This window comes from Corvus moneduloides, chromosome 8 (genome assembly GCF_009650955.1).
Source record: "Corvus moneduloides isolate bCorMon1 chromosome 8, bCorMon1.pri, whole genome shotgun sequence".
NCBI lineage: Eukaryota > Metazoa > Chordata > Aves > Passeriformes > Corvidae > Corvus > Corvus moneduloides.
This window is the reverse complement of record NC_045483.1, coordinates 21,960,918-21,981,184: the sequence shown is the minus strand read 5'-3', so window position 1 is coordinate 21,981,184 and position 20,267 is coordinate 21,960,918. Positions and strand designations below refer to the sequence as shown.

Genomic DNA, 20,267 nt, shown 5'->3' with positions numbered 1-20,267 from the left:
TTCACAGAAGCATGAAGAAGTTGGTTTTAGGCTAACATAAAAAGATTACACAATCACTGTTAACTTATAAACCAACTCCCTCAGCAACAGATCCGGCCAGGGAGGAGATCCCTCAACAAGGCTGTTAAGGAGTGGCAAGAGCACTGCTCCACCTCACCTGGAAGGTGCTGCAGAGGGGGCTGAAACAGCAGTAGTGGAAATCAGGCCCCAGGCCCCATTCCCCCTCTCTTGGAGAATCTTCCTTGACCCCCTTCACCTGGAAACTCACAGGTCACAGGACAGAAATTCCAAAAACCTTACATGCTTTTTGACAAGTAAAGCTGAGGCTCACACCTCAGCTGCAAAGAAACATTTGTTCTAGAGGTAGGAGAGAGCTCACTTCTTGGGCTTGTTGGAGTACCATGCCTCTTACGAGCGTATTTCTGTGAAAAGCTCTTCCATCAGAGCCTATTACCAGCTCACACGACACTTGGATGTGTTTTAAAACGAAGGCTGCCGTGAAACTGTACCAGAACCAGCCTCTGAGAAGAGACGGTGACACAAATCCCAGGTGCTGTTTTTGTCACTTTACACACCACAACCGAGTATGTCACCGAGAGGAAGGCACGCACCTCCCGCGGGTGACCCACCCTCTCGCCACCCCAGCCGAGCAGAGCCCAGCATCGGGCACGCCGGGGCACGGGGAGCGGAGGAAACACCAAGACCAACCCAAGCACCGCCGGGCCACCACCCACGGGCAGCGCTGCCCCGCCCTCCCGGGGCGGACCGCACCGCCCCGCACCGCTCCGCGTGTGACCGGGCCGGGCTGCGCCGCTCCCTCCCGCCCGCCGCGCCGCTCCGCTCGCTCCCGACTCCAAAATGCCGCTTCCCAGCGTGCCCAAAGAAGTGGCCGTCGGGACGGCGATGCTGGGGGTCGCCTTTGCTACGGGTATGCTTGCAGGTAAGCGGCGCCCCCCAACACCCGCCACACGCACGGAGACGTGAAGGCTGCGCCCTCTTCGTGTCCCCACCGGGGACGGGACGGGAACCGCAGCGCCCGGGCAGGTCCCTCCCAGGGTGGGCAGGAGTCGCCGCCGCGGGTGCAGCCCGACGGCCATCGAGGGAGCAGACCCCTTGGGGCTGCCCTGCGGGCAGGGATTTATTTCGCTGAGCTGCGGCAGTAAATAACACTGATGCTCTTAGAGCCCAAGCCGCTCCCTGTAATCCAGCTACCGCAGTATGGGGCCGGGCCAAGGTCCCAGCGAAGGCGAGGACATGCTCCCCCGTCCGGCCCCTGCCTGCATTTGTTGGGCCGGCCCGGGAAGGCCGGGGTGCGGTCCTTGCGCACAGCATTGTCTAATGGTAGCAGTTTCACTTTCATTCCCCGGGGGGCAGCGAAACAACGAGCCCACGATCCAGGAGGGGAAGGAGACTGGTGTTGGGTTTGTAACGCGGGCACTTGGTTGCTTATCCTTCCACTCCAGGCAAGTTGTTGAAATATTCTACATCTCGGCCTGATCGTCTGTAAAATAGAACCATTAACAGAAAATAAACCCCTCAAAATAAAAGTGTTCTGTTGTAACAAACAACTACCAGGAGATGTGGAAATGAAGTTATTGTGATTTCTTTAAAATATTTGATCCATGTGGTAAAAGAAACATCGGGCATCAAAGCTTAGTCAGTTCTGTATTTGAGTAGACCTATACTAATCCTTCAACTTTGAGCATCTGCTTTGTTTGCATACCGGTTTCATGCTAATCAAGCCATTGATCTCCCCTGGCTGGAGGGCAGGACAGTGTCATGAGGAGAGCACAGGGTTTGAGAAGACGCATCAGCTGATGGGCGTAAAACCTTATTCATCTGCAAAACAAGGGCCCCAGAGTAAGAAAATTGTGCTCCCTCATTCATGTTTCTCTCTTTAAACTTGCCCTTTGAATTTTGATGGGGTTACTTCTCCTGTTAGATTATCGCAGTTTGTAACCATCACAGTGACCACTGAACAACACAGTACTGAAGCCTTTCCCTTTTAGGCTTTGGAGGCCTAGGCTGGACATCTTAAGAGGCTGATAAGGAGGAGGAGGAAAAAAAAAGATAGTCTATGTGGTTGTCCAGCTATGTTACGTTTTTCCATTTTCACAGCTATTTTTGAGCAAAGGACATTTAACCTTTAGTAATACTTCAATCCTTGCTTCATTTAAAACGGCAATAACTGAAAAGTATAAAAGTTATTATTACTTATTTTTTTGTAGGTAAAAGATACCCTTCTTTAGTTTTTGGGACACCCAAATCATCCACGAGTGGGATGATTGGGAAAAGCAGTCCTCTCCGGCAATACATACTGGATCACTCTTTGCGGGAACATCCAATTCTAAAGAAGCTGCGTCTGGTCAGTATCACCCACACCTCATCCTGAACTGCTGGGAGCCTGGTCACATTTCCTTCCTCTGTCTTATTTGCGTACACACTGGGGGGTTTTTTTTAACTGGTAATACCCAGACTCTTCAATGTTCAGGGCTACCTACATGACTATTTAATAGTATTGGCATACATTTTAGACATGTCTTTCTATCCTCGGCTCCCAAGGCCATGTGTTTGGGCTGCTCTTGATTTGGACTTGAGCAGATGACTTCTGTTCATTTTGTTTGGCGTATAAGGAACCTATAGCTCAGACAGATGATGTCCTTCATCAGGCTCCAGTGCCAGAGATGAGACCAGACATCCTGGCTCAGGTTTGAGTCATTTCAGGTGAGACAGACTGTGCCTGTGTAAAATTAAATGCTAACTGCTGGAACAGGTTGGTTGGAATGATCTCTAGCAGAAGAAAGGAAACAGGAGGACATACTTTCCCTTCAACTGTTATGGCACAGCTCTGCTTTTCCCGTTGCCCATTCCTCAGCACCAAGAGTGTTTCCACCCTGGGATGGACACAGCTTCTCCAGGTTTGCATTGTGTAGCCAGAACTACCTGGTCTGACCTTTGGCAGACATTAACCCAGCAGTTCATTAAAGCATTCAACATGTCTTGAAGGAAGTGCACGTGTTTGCATAAATTCACAGAAATAAAGGACTTTCACAGTCAAGGTTCCTCTATGATTCTTCATTAGTTACAAATGTTGCTGAGTTTGCGACAGCCATGGTAACTTCGGAGCATATTACTGCTTTGAATATCCACTGCTTACAGCACACACAGTATCCTCCTTACTTACAGTTAAATTCAAATCAATTTCTGGCTCATAGACGGAGCACGAAGCCATCTGAAATGAGAAGGCAGAGATACCTGTTCTCCCTGGAGTTTCACTGGGTTTTTTTTCTTTTGGATATTGGTTTGGTAGATTTGGGTTTTGTTTCATGTGATGTGGGGGTTTTTTTGCCCTTTCTAGCTTACTGCTGATCATCCCTGGGGCAGAATGATGGTGTCCTGCGAGCAGGCTCAGCTTATGGCAAATTTGGTCAAGCTCATTAAAGCCAAGAAAGTTATTGAAATAGGTAAGAGTGTCACTTTGTGGTAAAATAAAACTCCTGACTATTCTTCTCAAAATACAGCCATGTTTAACATAAGATATCCAAATACAGTAAGGTACTGCATACCTGTCAGCAAACAGGTGGGGAAACTACAGCATGAAAAGGATTTTCTGATTTGCACTTGGTTGCCACTTTGTCTAACTGTGCATTGGGTAGTTCTGGCATCAGCATGGATGGCTCATCAGTTCTGAGGCAATCTGAAAAACTGAGATCAATAGATCTCTTGAGTCTTCAGCAGTTGCAGGACAGGGTGTCTTCTGTCCTTCCTGTATCAGTTTCTTGCTAGAAGAAAATATTTTGATGCACAGGCCCTGTACCAAATCCACTTTGCTTGATGCACCTATGTTACCAGGATGTCATAAAAGATAGACTGATGCTGAGACGCCAGGTATGGGTTCCCACCATCTTCATTCTTGGCCTGGCGTTAAAATTCCCTGGTATTTTGCTGCTCACCCAGTCTCTCTGGGTTACACATGCAAGATGAGACTCTGCCTTGTCTGTCCATAAGACTTTTGGAAAAAGCTAACATTGGAGTTTGCTAAAAGATTGATAAAAAAAAAAAAAAAAGTAAAAATTCCTCCCAAGCCACTATTACATTAAAATGGAAAGAAAAATCCTTACTGTCTATTAACAAATTGCCATCCTCGATTCCTTCAGAGATTTTATTCCTGAAGAGAGCCCTGTAGTTCTTTTTCCACAATACAGTAGGTGTTGATGTCTCTTATGATTTTCCTAGGTGTTTTCACAGGTTATAATGCCTTGAATATGGCACTTGTCCTGCCAGATAATGGTCGAGTTATTGCCTGTGATATAAATGAGGACTATGCCAAAATTGGAAGGCCACTGTGGAAGGAGGTAAGCAGCATCTCCTGTTACACATTGGGGACAGCTACCTTTATATGTGAAGAGATTTCGGCGTTTTAGACTTGCACATTCACACAGAAGTATTCTTATCGTGAAAGGAGGCTGATAGAGTTCAGTTTGGGACGAGTAAGTGGTGTTTGGAACCTAAAAATAATAGGAAAACTATCTGAACACAAGTCACTCCCTGAATACAGCCTACTAACAGGTTATTTCTTGACCACTTTTATCAACTCTCTGTTCTTTTTCATCTTAGGCAGGAGTAGAGCATAAAATTGATCTGCGGATTAAGCCAGCAATTCAAACGCTTGGTAAGTAACCCGAAATAACAGATTGTTTACTCTTGCCTAGAAATAGAAGGGGGATACAATAGTAATGAAATTTAAAACCAAATATGGTTGTGAACGTGACCCTTTTTGCTAACAGGGAGGCAGCTTCTCTGATATTAAAAAGTAAAAATCTTTAGGAGTTCACAGTTTTGCTGCCTACTAACAGAGGAAGAAAATGCTTGTCCTATGTAGTGGGCTGTACTGGTCACTCACCTGTCCTGTCCATCACTTGGTTTAATCTATCGAGTACTATTGTCAGCTGCTTCTGGGAAAGCTGATTAAAACAGATTAATTAGACAAAGCCAAATTTCTCTTATCCATTGTCCATTCTAAGCAAGTATTCCTTTGTTAAGAGAGGAAGAGTTTCCTGAAAGGGCTGAGGTGCAGGAAAGTTCAGAAGCCGATACACAACTTAGGCTGAATTGTGTTCAGAGAAGTTCAAATTTAGGATGTGCCAAAAGCGTGCAAGGCCATAAGTAAGGCAATGACTTTTCTCATTCAAGGAAAGAGAAAATGTGGGGCAGAGGAAATACTAATAAAGGTTCTGAAAATGCAAGAAATTTTCTAGGATTGTTGGATGCAGAAGGTTTCCAACAAAGGTGTTTGATGGATCCACAGATCCATTGATAACCTTGTATTACTTTCAAATCTGTCCTTTCTAAAAGAGACAAATATAACCAGTTTGCTGGTATGCACACTCCTTGAAGTCTATCAACTGCTTTGTCCAGGCATTGCTTCAGACAAAAAGGTCCTCTGCAACTGGCAATTTGGAATTCTCAGTCAAGAAGTCTGTTCAGGAGAACTTATAACTGAATTCTACTTGCCTTGACCCAGAGAGGAACTACTTATAGCAATTTTTCGCTGTGATAAATATCTCTGACAGGATTTGTTCATGACCTAAGTCATGGCACTTGATCTGCAAGGAGAGATTAGCATTTAGAACCTGTACATAAATGTGAGAAAAATTCTAATCCACTCAAGAAAACAGTTGACAGCTGAAAAAAAGCTGGAGGCATAGAGTATGTCCAGTTTCAAAGTGCTTGACTTGTTTTTACTCTACCTTTCAGCAGTCCCAGCTGTATCCTTCAGGTTTGGAGCTACTCCACAAAGTCCTAAGCATGCAGAACTCAGTAACTGTGTGTTTTATGGCATACATAATGTCTAGATTGGTTTCTGTGGGATAAGCTTTTCTAGTAATTACCTGTGGAGGAATAGGCTGCCTGGTCAAGGCAGCAGAAAACATTAAATAAGAACTTTGACACAAATGGATTACAGCACTAACCAGGGTGTAATGACTCACTTTGTTGCTCATCTAGATGAACTGTTGGCCAGCGGAGAAGCGGAAACCTTTGACTTTGCTTTCATTGATGCGGATAAAGAAAGCTACAATGAGTACTATGAAAAATGCTTGCGCCTCGTAAAGAAAGGGGGAATAATAGCTATCGATAATGTAAGTACTGCAGTTCTGATGGTAATGCACGTGCAGTTACTGCTTCTGGCTGTGGGAAAAGAAAAAGAAGTCTGAAAAGTGGAATTCTAGTAATGTGATTTCTGACCTGCAATTGGGTTGCCAATTGTGACATGTTTGTTCCATGTAACACAAAGGATAAGAAAATTGAACATAAACTCCTTAAGTAAGCTACATAAAACACTAATATAAGCAAGGAATAAAACCCTCTAGAAGTAAGAAGTGATGTATTAAAATTATGTTAGTACACAGTGTGTGATAACAGAAACATAGAAATGTTTTTGTAATTCATTACAGAGAATGCTCTGTATTATTCTGGTTTGTCTTGTAGTGCATTTATACTATGTACAGTACTTACACAAGATCAAAAGTAGCACTTGTAATCAGTAACTATTAATAAGTTATCAATTAATTACTTTTACAAGAAACAAATTATGTTAAACTTCAGGCATCTTTGAGGTTATAGTGGCAGCTGAATAGGGGCTCTTAAAAAAACCTATGTTTAAAGACATCTTTTTTTATTTGGGCTTCCGATCTACAGTAGAAATACAATTAGCAAGTTCTGTGGACTCTCAGTCCCACTTACTTACAAGAGTTCCGTGTCAGAGACCATTTGATGTCTGAAACACAACAAACAATATTAATTTCTAAAAAAATATGCAGGAACTTTTCCAAAGCTTCCTTTGTGGTCCAAGGACTGTATTGGAACAAATGAGGTGCATATTTCTTTTTTCAATAGGTCTTTTGGAATGGAAAGGTGTTAAAACCAAGGAAGGATGACTTGGCAGCGCAGAGCATCCACCGCCTCAATGAGAAGCTTCTCAGAGATGCACGCATCAATATCAGCATGCTCCCAATAGGGGATGGAGTCACATTAGCATTCAAGTTGTAACTCGAGGAAGCCCAGCAGATGGGAAATAGCAAGCAGCATCAAATCATCAGGAAAAATGCAGGTGGAACAGTTATCAAAAATAGTGATTTAATCTATATCTCCACTGGATAGCATAGCCTGGAAAAAAAGACTTTAGAAGCAGCAGGATGATAAGGGCAGCTAAGTAGAGAAGAGATTTATTATAAGATCTACCATGGTTTCTTACTTTAATTGTAATAAAGGAAATAAACTTATGTGAAATTGTCCTTGTAAGACAGTGGTTGAAAAATTCCCCCTCTATAGATTGTCCAAGTGACTCAATACAACAATTTGCTGTCCTAGAAGAGCCTCTTGACCAGTGGAATAATCAGTCAGTACCATCAAAAGGAAAAGAAGTGGAGTTTACTAATGTTTATAGCCATAATAGAAAAATGGATTTTTAATGAAATTACATCAAGGAGATTGCTAGCCTTCTCAGACTAAAAATATTTTAAGTCATTCCTTATCTTTGAAGGGTACTACATAACAAGCCTCAAAAAAAATCTGAAAAAAAAAAAAGCTTTTTAAAACCTTACCAGAGGATAAACAGTATTCGCAATACTGTAATTGTATTCTCTAAAACCTTTGTGCACAAGGACTGGATTTCTTTAACCTAGGTAACAGTGCGGGTAGATTTTTTTAAGTCAGAATGAGGAAGAGCAAATGGGCAAGAAGCAAACCAAAACAATTCTCTCTCTTTCCTGTCTCCCTCCCACTTGTCCCCCAAAGAAGCAGCTTGCTAGTTGCTTGTTTCGTAGAAAGTTTCAAGCACAGAATATTGGTGGCAAGCCTACAGAAGGATTATGATTGTATGAGGATGCAAAAGAGTTGTTAACTGGCTATTCAAATCGTTACTGCAAGCAGAGATTCCCTTCCCTGGGCAGTATGTAACAAAATTTCAGCCTGCAATTCTTTATTACAGATAAAAATTGATTAAATAAGGAACTGAAAGTAGGATTTTACAGACAGAAGCTTCACTGGTAACTGTTTTGGGGGACTGATAACACTGAAAGGGTATCATATGTATAGAGGAAAGAGATCTTCAGATTTGTTGACCTCCTGAAGGGAAAGTCTGTCAGAGCTAAGAGGATCCTCCTTTCATTTGCTTAAGTAATGCACTTGAATGACTCAAGGCACTGGGGTACAAAGATTTCAAGTCTCAAAATTGTTAAAACTGTCTACTTGGCTCATATTTTTGAAATTTCAGCTGGGTAGCTTGAGTTCTAGTAAGGGGCAGAGGTTCAGAGCCTCTGGGTCTTGCCTGTCTCAGACACTTGCTATAGTATACTGCAGTGGAGAGCAATGAAGAAAGGAAGCATTGCCTGATGGCTTCAGAGTGGGGTTACGACTGAGGAGATCTCAATTCTATTTTTGTCACTTCCACTTAAAACCCTGATTCAGCAAAGCATATCAGGATGTGCTTAAGTACTTTGCTGAATTGAGGACTGACTGCAAAATCCATGTCTGGGAGAAGGCCAAGACAGGGTGCTTGTGGCCCTTAAATGAGAATTTAAATAGGGCATAAAGTTTGCCCAGTTTCTTTTTCTGAGTACAGATTTACCTTCAGAGCTTCAAACCTCCGCGCTCCTCAAATTTCTTCTCTGCATAAAAGAAATAACACCTTATTAAATTCTTAGTGGTTATAACAGCTCTCAGAGTGGCTAAAGGAGTGTGCAGAATCATTATACATTTGCATGCAGAGCTTTTGGCCATGTTCTAGTTTACAATTTTACTTTGTCAGTAGATAACAAAAGAATCCTAAGGGTTAAAAACACAAAATGGAACACTTTAAAAGCAGGGGCATCCTCTCAAATATTCCTGCTTTCAGAGGCTATAGGCTGATAATAATGAGCAAGCTACAAGCTCTTAACAATACATACCCTGCCCTAAAAGTACCATGATGGCCTTTCACAAACAGGGAGAAGTCATTGGAAGATGAATCACAGACTCGACAACTGTTTTACTATTTTTCCAAGTTGCAAGAACCCTCTCAGTGAAGCTGAGCCAAAAAGGGGCAAGCATCATGAGTATTTTTGCAAGAAATTGTTAAATAAGAGTTTAGCAACATTCCAAACCAGATACAAGCACTCACAGTTGATGAATTCAAAAACTCTTATTCCTTCTGTGGTGGGAACTAGCAAAGTCCCCATTACCTGTGCTAGAGGATGACCTTTCAAGTGCCTGAGGCTGAAGCCATGTGCAGCAGCCAGCTAGCATTTTGCCTCTGCTTTGGACTCTTCCATTTTAAATATGCAGATCATAATGTGAGTATTTCATCAAATCTGTCTCCATCCTGATCACCTAATTACCATTAGAAAGAATAGCAATGTGTCCCTAAACTATAGATTGATGAGCCATCTGTAAGCTGAAACAAAGAGCAGAAGGAAGCTTAATTGAATCAAATATTTAGAATACATTATACTATCTTGTAGTTACTCAGAAACTGGCCTTCTCTTCAGGCTTCTGTCCTGCACATCTGGAATTCATCACCGCTAACTGCATTTAATCCTTCAACCTTACTATGAAGTGACTGCTGATAATATATAATTATGGTTTAATTCAAGTGGTGAATCAGCTATGGGGAATTTGTGGGGGCAATGGGAATTTAGACTTCCATTTGCTGATGAGAATGGACCACCCAATAATGCAAGGCAAGTCTTTGTCTCTCTCTAATGGAGATACCATGAATGGAAGCTCATGGGTCTGCTCACCCCTCTCAGGTAATACACCTGCCTGAGCTACTGCTTGCACTATAAAGGCTCAGGATTTTCTGCCCCTGGAGAGGAGCTGACCCAGGGGCACAGCTGTTGCCCAAACCCTCACACCCAGCCGTTCCTGCAACACCGACATCTCTTCTACTTGCAAGGGATGACCCCAGAGGGGCCAACACAGGTGACAAATGTACAGTTGGGACTTGCTCAGAAGCAAATGGGGCTGAAGTATGGTTCATTAAACAAAAAGCAATGACAACAACAAAAACAACAACAAAGAAAAAAGAATTCCCCCTTACGTGGTAACTCCCAGTAGCCACCATGAGAATTAAAGCATACAATCCTAACTGCTGGTTGAGTATCTCAATCCCTGCTCCAAAGGTGTCACATTCAAAATGGTATGGTATATTTATGCGGGTGACAAGGAAGGGAACCGAAGTTTAAGAGTAGACTTTGCATCTCTACTAGCTGATTAAAAGAGCAGGACTGAGACTGGATGCTCGGAAATCTAGAGAGAAAGCTGCCCCAAAAAAAACAGCTAATTGTCCAAGCGTAGACACAGGGTTCAAGGCTCAGGTGCTTAAGGCTCTGCATTTTCAATACTGCAGCTTTTAATCCTGCTGGGACATTGGAGGACAAAGCAGGGAGTATCCTCAGTCTCTCATGTTACTAAAGAAAGTAGTGGCCTAAAGAAAAACTGGGCTACTGAGTATAGCATAACTTACAGGCGTTTGTTGAACCGCTGACACTGCCATCACTCCTTTTAACAAACTCAAGTTGTTTTCAATCTATCTGAATTCAGTCACATTATACACAGACAGCACTTTCTGCAAATTGCTGCTCGTGGAAGACAATTAGCCAACTTTTTGTGACAACGCCCTTAGGATACAGGGAAAGGAACATGAATATAAACTTCATCCAAACTCCTTCCTTTGAGGCATGAGCAGTTCCCAGAAACCTTGCAGCTCAGATCTGAGAGACATGCCATATCTCAAGCACTGCGATCTTGATATTGGAGTGGTAACAGCAGAAAGTGCCGTAAGTGGCTCCTTTTTGATGATGTAGTAGCACACAGTTGGCTGCATCCCTGCTTACATTCTCTTTATGACTTGAAGAAATCAATTCTAAATGGTCACAATGGGAGTAAAAGAGCTAAGAGATCAGTACTGTTTTAAGAGACTTTTCTCCCTGTGTGCTGGGTTGGGCTGGGGTAGAGTTAATTTTTTTCATAGCATCTAGTACAGGGCTATGTTTTGGATTTCTGCTGGAAATAGTGTTGATGTTCCCCTCACTCCACCATACCAAGGAACAGGCTGGGGTTGCATGAAAAATTGGGAGGAGACAGAGCCAGGCCAGCTGACCCAAACTGACTGAAGGGATACCATATGGCAACATGCTCAGCATATAAAATGGGGGGAAGAAGGAGGAAAGGGAGACATTCAGAGTGATGGTGTTTGTCTTCCCAAGTTATGTGTGATGGAGCCCTGCTTTCCTGGGGATGGCTTTCCTGCCTGCAGATGGGAAGTGGTAAATGAATTCCTTGTGTTTACAGCTTCTGCTTTGATTAAATTGTCTTTATCTCAGCTAACAAGTTTTCTCATTTTTACCCTTCCAGTTCTCTCCCCCATTGCACTAGAGGTAGTGAGGGAGCAGCTGTGTGGGGCTTAGTTGCCAGCTGGGGTTAAACCACAACACCCTGAGATTAATACAGTTTGGTTTTACCCATCCCATCTACTGGAAGTGCACAGGTCTCCTCCATTGTGGCACCACCATTACACTACCTTAAGGAATGTGACCATGCCGAGCAGCTGCATCCCTTCTTCCAAACAACAGCCAGACGAACACAGTCAAATAACCTAAAGCTCCCCCTGTACAAAAGATCTGGCCCATCTCTGAGTGATTTGCAGCATGTTTGATTTTATTGCTCATTCCATTTCTACAGGAGAGGCAGCACTATCATGGCCTTCCCAGAATGAAAATGTGGAAAGTCACAAATAAAACAAGAAGGGTCTTTTGGGAAGGGATTGCTGATGACATCCCAAATAAATACTGAGCAAGGGAATGACAAAGCTGATTCTTCCCTCTTTGCAAACGTAAGAGCTGCGAATGAGCGCTTCCTGCCACACTGAGCACTGAAGTTTCTTCAGAGAAGCTTAAAGAAATTACTTCGTTTCCTAACTCATCAGTTGCTCTGCTCTCTGGTCTGCCAAGCCCTTTTCCAGGGCTGTGGCATTTCTTTGCTGCTGCATGTTGTGCCAGTGATTTACGCTAGATGAAAAGGCTCTTCACGAGTATAAAGCATTACCTCTGCATAATTCTAATCACACAAAATTGGTCTCATGCATTTGCAGCTACTCATGCTTTCCAAGTCACCTGTTTTATAATAATTTTAAAAGCAATGTTTCGAAAAAGGAAATGAACAAACATAAAACCTGCAAAAGAGGGAAATTAATGTAGGATTTCAGACAAGTTATTTATCTTCCTTTTTGGCTTAGTGCAAAACTGTAGGGATAAACACATAACTAGCTGCTTTAATATTTACTCCTATTATAAGAAAAATAAACATTGCTGATAAGTCACTGCTTTCCAGGATTAGATTTCATATTTTAGAGACTGCTTTAAATTAATGCAGAAGCAAACATTATCTTTTCTTTTTATTCATATATTTCCCTAATGAGTTCCAAGCAAATTGTGCCTACTTATATTTTATGATTTTAAATAATTAAAACATTTTATGGAGGCAACTAAAATTCTCCCCCGAGTTAGCAGAAAGATTATTGATTGAACAGATCTCAGGCTACAAGGAAAAAAATATTATTTAGTTTAAAGGCTCACATTTTTATTCCTATTCACCTACTAAAAAACCAAGAGACTGCATTTTTCCAGCAACCTTTTGATTTATGCTGGGGTAGGGACTTGGGTTATGTTGGTGAGATGAAAGTAGTAACTTCCTGACATCATGAAATTAGATTTCAGAAGATAGTTAATGTGAAAGTGTTATTACTGCTGTCACAAGTAAATGCAATACCTAAATACTAAATAACACCCACACAACGCCACAGCATTCATTACCCAAGATAAAGTCTCACTGTACATTCACAACACCAAGAATTTTAATCAAATCCACAAATACGAAACATCAACAGAAGAAATCCACTCTCAGAGAAGACTGGTTCACAGGATACCCAGGCTGTCGTGGCATGGCCAGAGAAGTCCATAGGGTTATGACCCACATGTCGCTGGCCTGTAGCACAACTCCCAGCAACAGAAAAGAGGGATTCTTCCAGCATGAGAAGAAAAACTAACAAACAAGCCACAACAACAGAAAAGAACCAAATCTAAAAGAGACAAATGCATTTTAAAACAGGTGCAAAGAAACCTTCACAAGAAGGGAAATGGGTGCCTGCAAATTCAAATAGAAATAACAGCTGCAGGTAAAATTTAGACTTATTTGTAAGGAACCTCATGCTTGTCCATGATGTCACCTTGTATCTTGTGTTGTGTGGGGTTTTAGGAAGCAAACATTACAAGTTTACATTTAAAGGTAAGCAAAGCATGTAACTCCTTGGACTAGCAAATAAACCCAATGAAACAAAAAAGGGCAACCAACAAACCAAAAAAAACCAAAACCAGAAAAGACCCAAACCACCTATAATACTTAGCTCCAAAATGCTGATTTTGAGCATTATTTTTACCCTGCATTGCATGTCCAACCATTTGCTTGCCACAGTGAAATTCACACAGGCTGTGGCCCACAACTCTCAATGTTTACTTCATAAGGTATGTATTTTTCCATCTGCCTACCAGAAGTCAATGCTGCTGATACCTGCTACAAATCAAAACCTGGAAAACAGGAGGAGCAGGAACAGCTGCAATGAGTAGAACTGGAAAGCTTTGTCAGACAACAATGGACACCTTTGAATTCAAGCAGAGCAGTAAGGACTACATGGGGTCCGGGAGGGAGTGGGCAATGAGATCTCCATGCTGCTCTGTGTGGAGGGACCCACATCTGCCTCCACCTCTGGCAATGTTCAGCTCCACAAACAAGGTGAGAAAGGGTCCCTTGGGTGCCTTCACCAAATTCCACCCAGCTACCAGTGTCTCCTCAGCTTCCTGGGCACATCAGCAGGGTTTTGGTGTGTCGTTTCCAGTGTCACCTTCAACATCCTCCAGCCATCTAAATGTCAGCTGCTATAAAATGCTCTCCCAAGACACTTAATCCATCTTTTCTATACAGTGTAATTAGTGGGGTCGTGCCAAAGCAGAAAGCCACAGTTAACTGTGCAACTACTGTGCCATCATGTATTATATCAAAGAGATTAACACAACCTGAAAAAAAAAGCAGAGCCCTCCTTGGTTTCCTGTAAGCAGCAGAGCTAGATTATATTCCAGTGAGCCTCAAAGACATCCCCAGTGCAGCAGAGCATTAATTCACTATCAAAGTACAATTACAAAACAACACACACTAGGTCAAACTCCTGACAAAATGATTCCTGTACAAAAATTGGGAGTTTCTCCACAGATGTGTAGAGCCAGCTTCTATATCATCACCTCTGGGTCTTCCCACAGCTGTTGTGGATTTCAGGCACAGTCATTTCTTGGGAGCTATTCCTACCAACAGGCAGTAGTCCCTCTCCTCAGGTCAGGAGAACCATCAAGACCCCATAAGGTGTTCTGCAGAGGGTCTGTGCCACAGTACCAAAGGTGAGCTCCCTTGGCCCCTATCAAGGACTGCTGCATGGGATCAGACCTATCCTCACAATTCTGAGATTGATGCAAGTTACCACTGAAGACTAACTTGAAGGAGACAAAAGCACAAGATACATTTAATTTAACAGCCAGAGAGCCAACACTTAAATTCTTTCTGTCATTACAGGACAGGTCTCAGGTACCATCAAGCCCATCTCACTCCCCTTCGCCATGCAGCTGTGGTTACTTTGATGGCTGCTACCAAGTTTTCCTTTCTTCATTTTCAATGTAGTCAGTCACATACCATATATTGAGTAATAACCTTTAGCTCAAGTTTAAGTTCAAGTCTGTATTTAAACTTCTAGACATGGACCATGGTAAACTCTTAAGGAACACTTTAAGCGTGCAGATAGGGTCTGTCTGCCTGTTGACCTTAGGAACCATTTATGGTCACTTCTACAAACTACACTAAAGATACACGAGTAATGCCGCAAAGCTAAGCATGGACAATGTTGCAAAAACTAATTAACCTTGCACAAGCAATCTTAATTTTGACAGCCCCTATTGCATGTAGGCATTATAATACAGATTTTAATTTTATGATCAAACATTTCTGCATTCAACCTTTTATGTGGTCCTTCCTGACCTTATTGGGTTTCATATTACTTTTTTTGCCTTCAGGCTAATAAACCAAGAACCTATAAACAGGAAAGTAGCTGGCTTTTGGTAGCCTGTGCCAGTGGAAGATTCCTAGGTCGCAGAGGGACCAAGCAGCTTTGTGTTGTGGTCACAGTTCTCTAGCAAAAGAAGTAGACAAAATCAGGGAATCACCAGCAGAAATTACAACTGCCTTTTCTGTATTTAATTATCTTAACTTTCTTCTTTGGGTTTATCTTACTTCCTAAAAGAAAACTGGACTGTTAACAGCTACAGCAACACTGAGTCATTTCAGCTAATTTCCTGTACTTTTTCTCCAAGGGATCAAAGGCTGTAAGTCAAAGGGAAGAAAAACAGAGAAGAAGAACAGGTTTTCCACAGTTATCCTGTGAAGGAAAGGATCAAAGTTAAAGCCTTTCTTCTTCTGGAAAGTTTACATTTTGACTGCTTTTCTGCTCCTCAGTCCTTCTCTCCCTTGCTGCTATGCCGGTTGTGCCTGTAACCCTGTCCTCAGGTACCCACCAGCTGCTGTGCAGGCAGCTCAGCTCACGGACCAAGGCGGGCGTGTACCCACTCCCACCCAAGGCCAGCACAGCTGCACTCTGCCGTGTGACTGCCAGGTGCCTCATCCCCACCAGAACAAGCACATGTGACACACCATGAAAATCCAGGAAATCACAGACAGAAACATGAGAGCAGTCTCATTTCATGAAAAGAAACTTAAACAGCTTAACAAAAAATGTTTATAAGGCAGCAGGCTCATGCTTCCCACAAGCCCTGCTTTGCCAAACCCAGAGGGGACCCAAGGCCAACCACCCCACTCCTCTGGCACTGGGATGTGCTGTGAGTTAGGAGGAACTGTGCCTTGGAGAAGCTGCTACTAATGACTATGGTGAGACTCCATGGTACATTGCTACAGCTGCCCACAAAGAAAAGGAGATGTTAGGAAATGGGACTCTGAGCCAGATTGTTTTGGAACAGAGAAGGTGTTTTAGTTAGATTGTGCTGTCTTGGCAGGGAGACTATCAAAACTCCTGCATCAGTGCTCACTCATGAATTCACCTTATGATGGGCATGAAAAAGTTAAACCAGGGGAGCTTCAAGCTATTCAAGTTTACTGCAAACAATTTCAACACAAGCTCATATACCCTAAACACAGAGAGGACTTCTGCTACAAAGCATTAAGACTCACCCAAAAGCCTACCAGTGTTGCATCAGGACTGTATGCTGTACCAGATTTCCTAAGGTACTTCAAAAGAATAATACAAAAATAAAATATTTTCTCAAACACAGTGGAAGATCAGCCTCCTAAGACTACAATATAAGCCTACACCCACAGTAAATTACAGTACCATGAAGAACTATTTGCAAATTGCAGTTCTCTTAAAAACATTTCATAAAACATTGATTCCTGAAACACAGACACCCATTCACACTCACCTAGTACAATCTTTGTCAGGGAAAATTCTGCAGCTGACAGCATAGAGGGCCACCGCCTCTGCTTGCCACAACCATGAGAATGTCTGTCAAAGCTGGTTCTGTTCAGCCCAACAAATGAATCTCCCAGGTATGACAGCAAGAGCTGCTACATACTCCACCATAACGGGCAGTCTTCTGTCAGGGCTAAAGGACACACACTGCACACCACCAGCAAGAGGAAATAAAAACACCCCTACCCTACTCCCCAAAGCACATGCTGCCAATTATAGATGTGAAAACGATACCAGGTGTCTCTTGTGATCAGTTGCAACCCACCCAAACCACTCTACAAGTTACCAAGGGAAAAATTCACCATGTCAATTTGGCCTGGGCTCAGGCTCAGCCCCCTGCACCAGGGCAGCTGGCAGTACACCCATTTCTCCCACTCCCCAGGAGCTGAGGGGTTTAACACAACTGGCAAAGAGGTGTTTGCATGCTCTGCTTGGAGGGGAAACAAAGCCCCGAAGACCAACAAGGGTCCCCAAAGAAGACAAGGTGAGGCAGCATCCAGGAGAGGCGGTGGGGAGCCTGGGGCAGCAGCTGATTACCCAGCACCATGGATGCACTAGTCATTTTGTTTTTTCCAGGAAAGACAAATTTTGTATGTTCATGAACAAAACAGCCCAGACAAAAGTTGTCTCTCCTCCCCATCCTCAACTGCAATATTCTACACAGCAGCTTTCTAACAGCCCCTCTGTGTGAAGGGGATGGTGTCACTCCTCACAGCAGTGATGACCACTTCTGCCCCCATGGCACCAGCAGCTCAAATAGCAAAGGCTGGTGCTTCACAACAGCATCACAGAACCACAGAAACAATTAGGTTAGAAAAGACATCAGAGATCAACAAATCCAACTTGTGATAACACCCCTGTGTCAAGTAGACCACGGCACTGAGTGCCACACCCAGTCTTTTCTTAAACACCTCCCAGGACAGACCCTCCCTGGGCAGTCCATTACGATGTTTAATCATCTTTTCTGTGAAGAAATTCCATCTAAAGTCTAAGCTAAATCTCCCCTAGTGCAGCTTGAGGCTATGTCCTCTCAACCTGTCACCCGTTGCCTGGGAGAAGGGACTGACCCCAGCCTGGCTACACCCTCCTTTCATGTAGTTGTAGAGAGTGATAAGGTCACCTCTGAGCCTCCTTTTCTCCAGGCTAAGCAACTCCAGCTCCATCAGCTGTTTCTCATAGGACTTGCCCTGTAGACCTTTCACCAGCTCTGTTGCCCTTCTCTGGACACGCTCCAGCACCTCAATGCTCTTCCTGAATTGAGGGGCCCAGAACTGAACGCAGTACGCTGACATCACCAGTGCTGAGAGGGACAATCAGTTCCCCAGTTCTGCTGATCACATTATTTCTCATACAAGCATGGATGCCATTGGCCTTCTTGGCCACCTGGGCACACTGCTAGCCACATCCACATAGGACAGGCCCTTAGCAGACTTGCTGGGCTCTCTTCCCTGTCCCCATGCTCCAGTGGCTTGATTGACAAATTAATTACAATTAATTGCAAGATGGGGGAAGAGTTTGTGAGCTACCCACACTGTAGCAGTGTGAGTTCCCTGGGCTGCAGCCATGCGCCCACATTTCTAACACGCTCTATGGCCAGCACAGCATCGGTCCAGCCCTGCCACACTGCCTGATGCCACCAGACATGGGAATATCACGGGTCAGCAACATTTCAAATCCTTCCCCTTTGCCTGCTGGGTTTTGGCAGCTGGTGTGCCCTGTCCTCCTGCCAGCGAGTGCTTCTCATAACCGAGGGTGGCCAGAACATCTCTTTGGAAATCAAGGTATCACGAGCCATCTGGGGATTTCTTTTAGAAAAGTATTGTCACGTCAGGAGCAGAGCTGGAGTCGGAAAGATAACTTGTTGCGTTAATTAATTCTGTTAGACAGGGGACTGGATGCTCCCAGGAGCCAGCTGCCGCAGGCCGTGAGAACCGGGCTGGCTGCTCCCATAGACCCGACGGGCGCTGCCCAAATCTCTCAGTCGCAGGTCTAGAGCACCCCGAGTACCGCCGTAGGCGGGGTGTTTCCTCCTCGAGTTCTGTTTCTTTATCTTAGAATCAGCTCAGGCTCGCTGCCATCCTCATTTCCCGCTGCCTCCCTCGGTCGGTGGGCTGAGGACGGTGCCCGCAGCAGCGGCTCCTCCTGAGGGCGCAACAGCGGCGTGAGGGGGCGCCGGCAGCCACCAGGTGGCGCCCACGGCCCGCGGCAGACGCGGGGCGAGCGCTCGGCGCCCCCGATGGCGGGGGCGGCCCCGGCCGGCTTGTGGGGATCGCCCTCCTCATCGCCACTGCCTCGGAGCGCCCCGGCCGGCTTGTGGGGATCGCCCTCCTCATCGCCACTGCCTCGGAGCGCCCCGGCCGGCTTGTGGGGATCGCCCTCCTCATCGCCACTGCCTCGGAGCGCCCCGGCCGGCTTGTGGGGATCGCCCTCCTCATCGCCACTGCCTCGGAGTGCCCCGGCCGGCTTGTGGGGATCGCCCTCCTCATCGCCACTGCCTCGGAGCGCCCCGGCCGGCTTGTGGGGATCGCCCTCCTCATCGCCACTGCCTCGGAGCGCCCCGGCCGGCTTGTGGGGATCGCCCTCCTCATCGCCACTACCTCGGAGCGCCCCGGCCGGCTTGTGGGGATCGCCCTCCTCATCGCCACTGCCTCGGAGCGCCCCGGCCGGCTTGTGGGGATCGCCCTCCTCATCGCCACTGCCTCGGAGCGGCCCTGCACCCTGCCAACTTGGGGGGATGGCCCCCTCATCCCCAGAGCCGTGGCACCGCAGTGGGTCACGAGGAACAGTGAATTGTAACAAAGCTCGCTCGGAAGCTGCCGGGAAAACATCCCGGACTGTGCAGGAGAGAAAACTCACACACAACCCTCCCCGCGCCGCAGCCAAACTCCAACCACAGCATAGCGAAACAGCATTTCTTAAACGAAGGAGAGACGTGTACGTACTAAAGAGTCATTTAAAGTGTATTTTCAATAATGTCACCATAGACCACTAAGAATCCAAGGGCAAAGCTGACTGGTACCTTGTGAGCTTCTACCTCAGCTCTCCCCTGCGTGCCGGCTCTCCGGCAGAGCTCGGGTGGCTCAGGCTGAAGCGATGAAGCACAGAGAGAGATCAAGGACATTTCGGTAATAGCCATTTAGTATTTTCATGCTCATAGGAACACAGGCAAAGTAAACAAAAAAAAAAAAAAAGTAATAAGTGCTAAGAATGCCAAACCCTTAAACAACGTCATTGCCTCAGCATTAGAATCTTCTCCCATGGATCCAGAACGAACATCCCATGGAAACACCCGCGAACCCTTGAAACATTTCTGATATGTGTGCTACTGTTAAACAGCAGCAAGTGTACTGCAAGTACTGCCGTGGTATTAGGCTCAGCAGAAAATTCTAATTTTAAAAGATACTGAAGTAAAGGTCAGATAGTTGGAGCTGGAACAGTCCATGCTTGCCATCTTTAAAGGTCTGTCAGCACTTTTCCCAACACCAGCAGATAAATGAGGGTAGATATGAACCAAATCTCAGTATGTAACACCCCACATTTTGTCTAATAGCATTTTCACAAGTTTTAATTGCATATTCTCAGAAGTGACTTTGCCAAAAAAAAACTTCCTCTTTTTATATGAGCATTTGTATCGAATTTGCAACTTAAGTAA

At 44.6% G+C, this 20,267-nt stretch overlaps 1 protein-coding gene and 1 long non-coding RNA gene across 2 annotated transcripts in view; one reads left to right on the top strand and one right to left on the bottom strand.

The window, feature by feature from the left end:
- LOC116447481 overlaps positions 1–16,740 on the bottom strand; it is a 159,848-nt gene extending 143,108 nt beyond the window's left edge. The window contains exon 1 of the long non-coding RNA XR_004241583.1: positions 16,566–16,740. This is a non-coding gene — a long non-coding RNA (uncharacterized LOC116447481). The remainder of the gene's footprint in view (positions 1–16,565) is intronic.
- COMTD1 (catechol-O-methyltransferase domain containing 1) lies at positions 770–7,302 on the top strand. Its single transcript, XM_032116677.1, has 7 exons — positions 770–940; positions 2,229–2,365; positions 3,359–3,464; positions 4,237–4,355; positions 4,618–4,672; positions 6,007–6,140; positions 6,898–7,302. Exons 1-7 carry the CDS (start codon positions 859–861, stop codon positions 7,048–7,050), a joined length of 786 nt encoding a protein of 261 aa, XP_031972568.1. The 5' UTR covers positions 770–858; the 3' UTR covers positions 7,051–7,302.
- Positions 16,741–20,267: the final 3,527 nt, after the last annotated feature.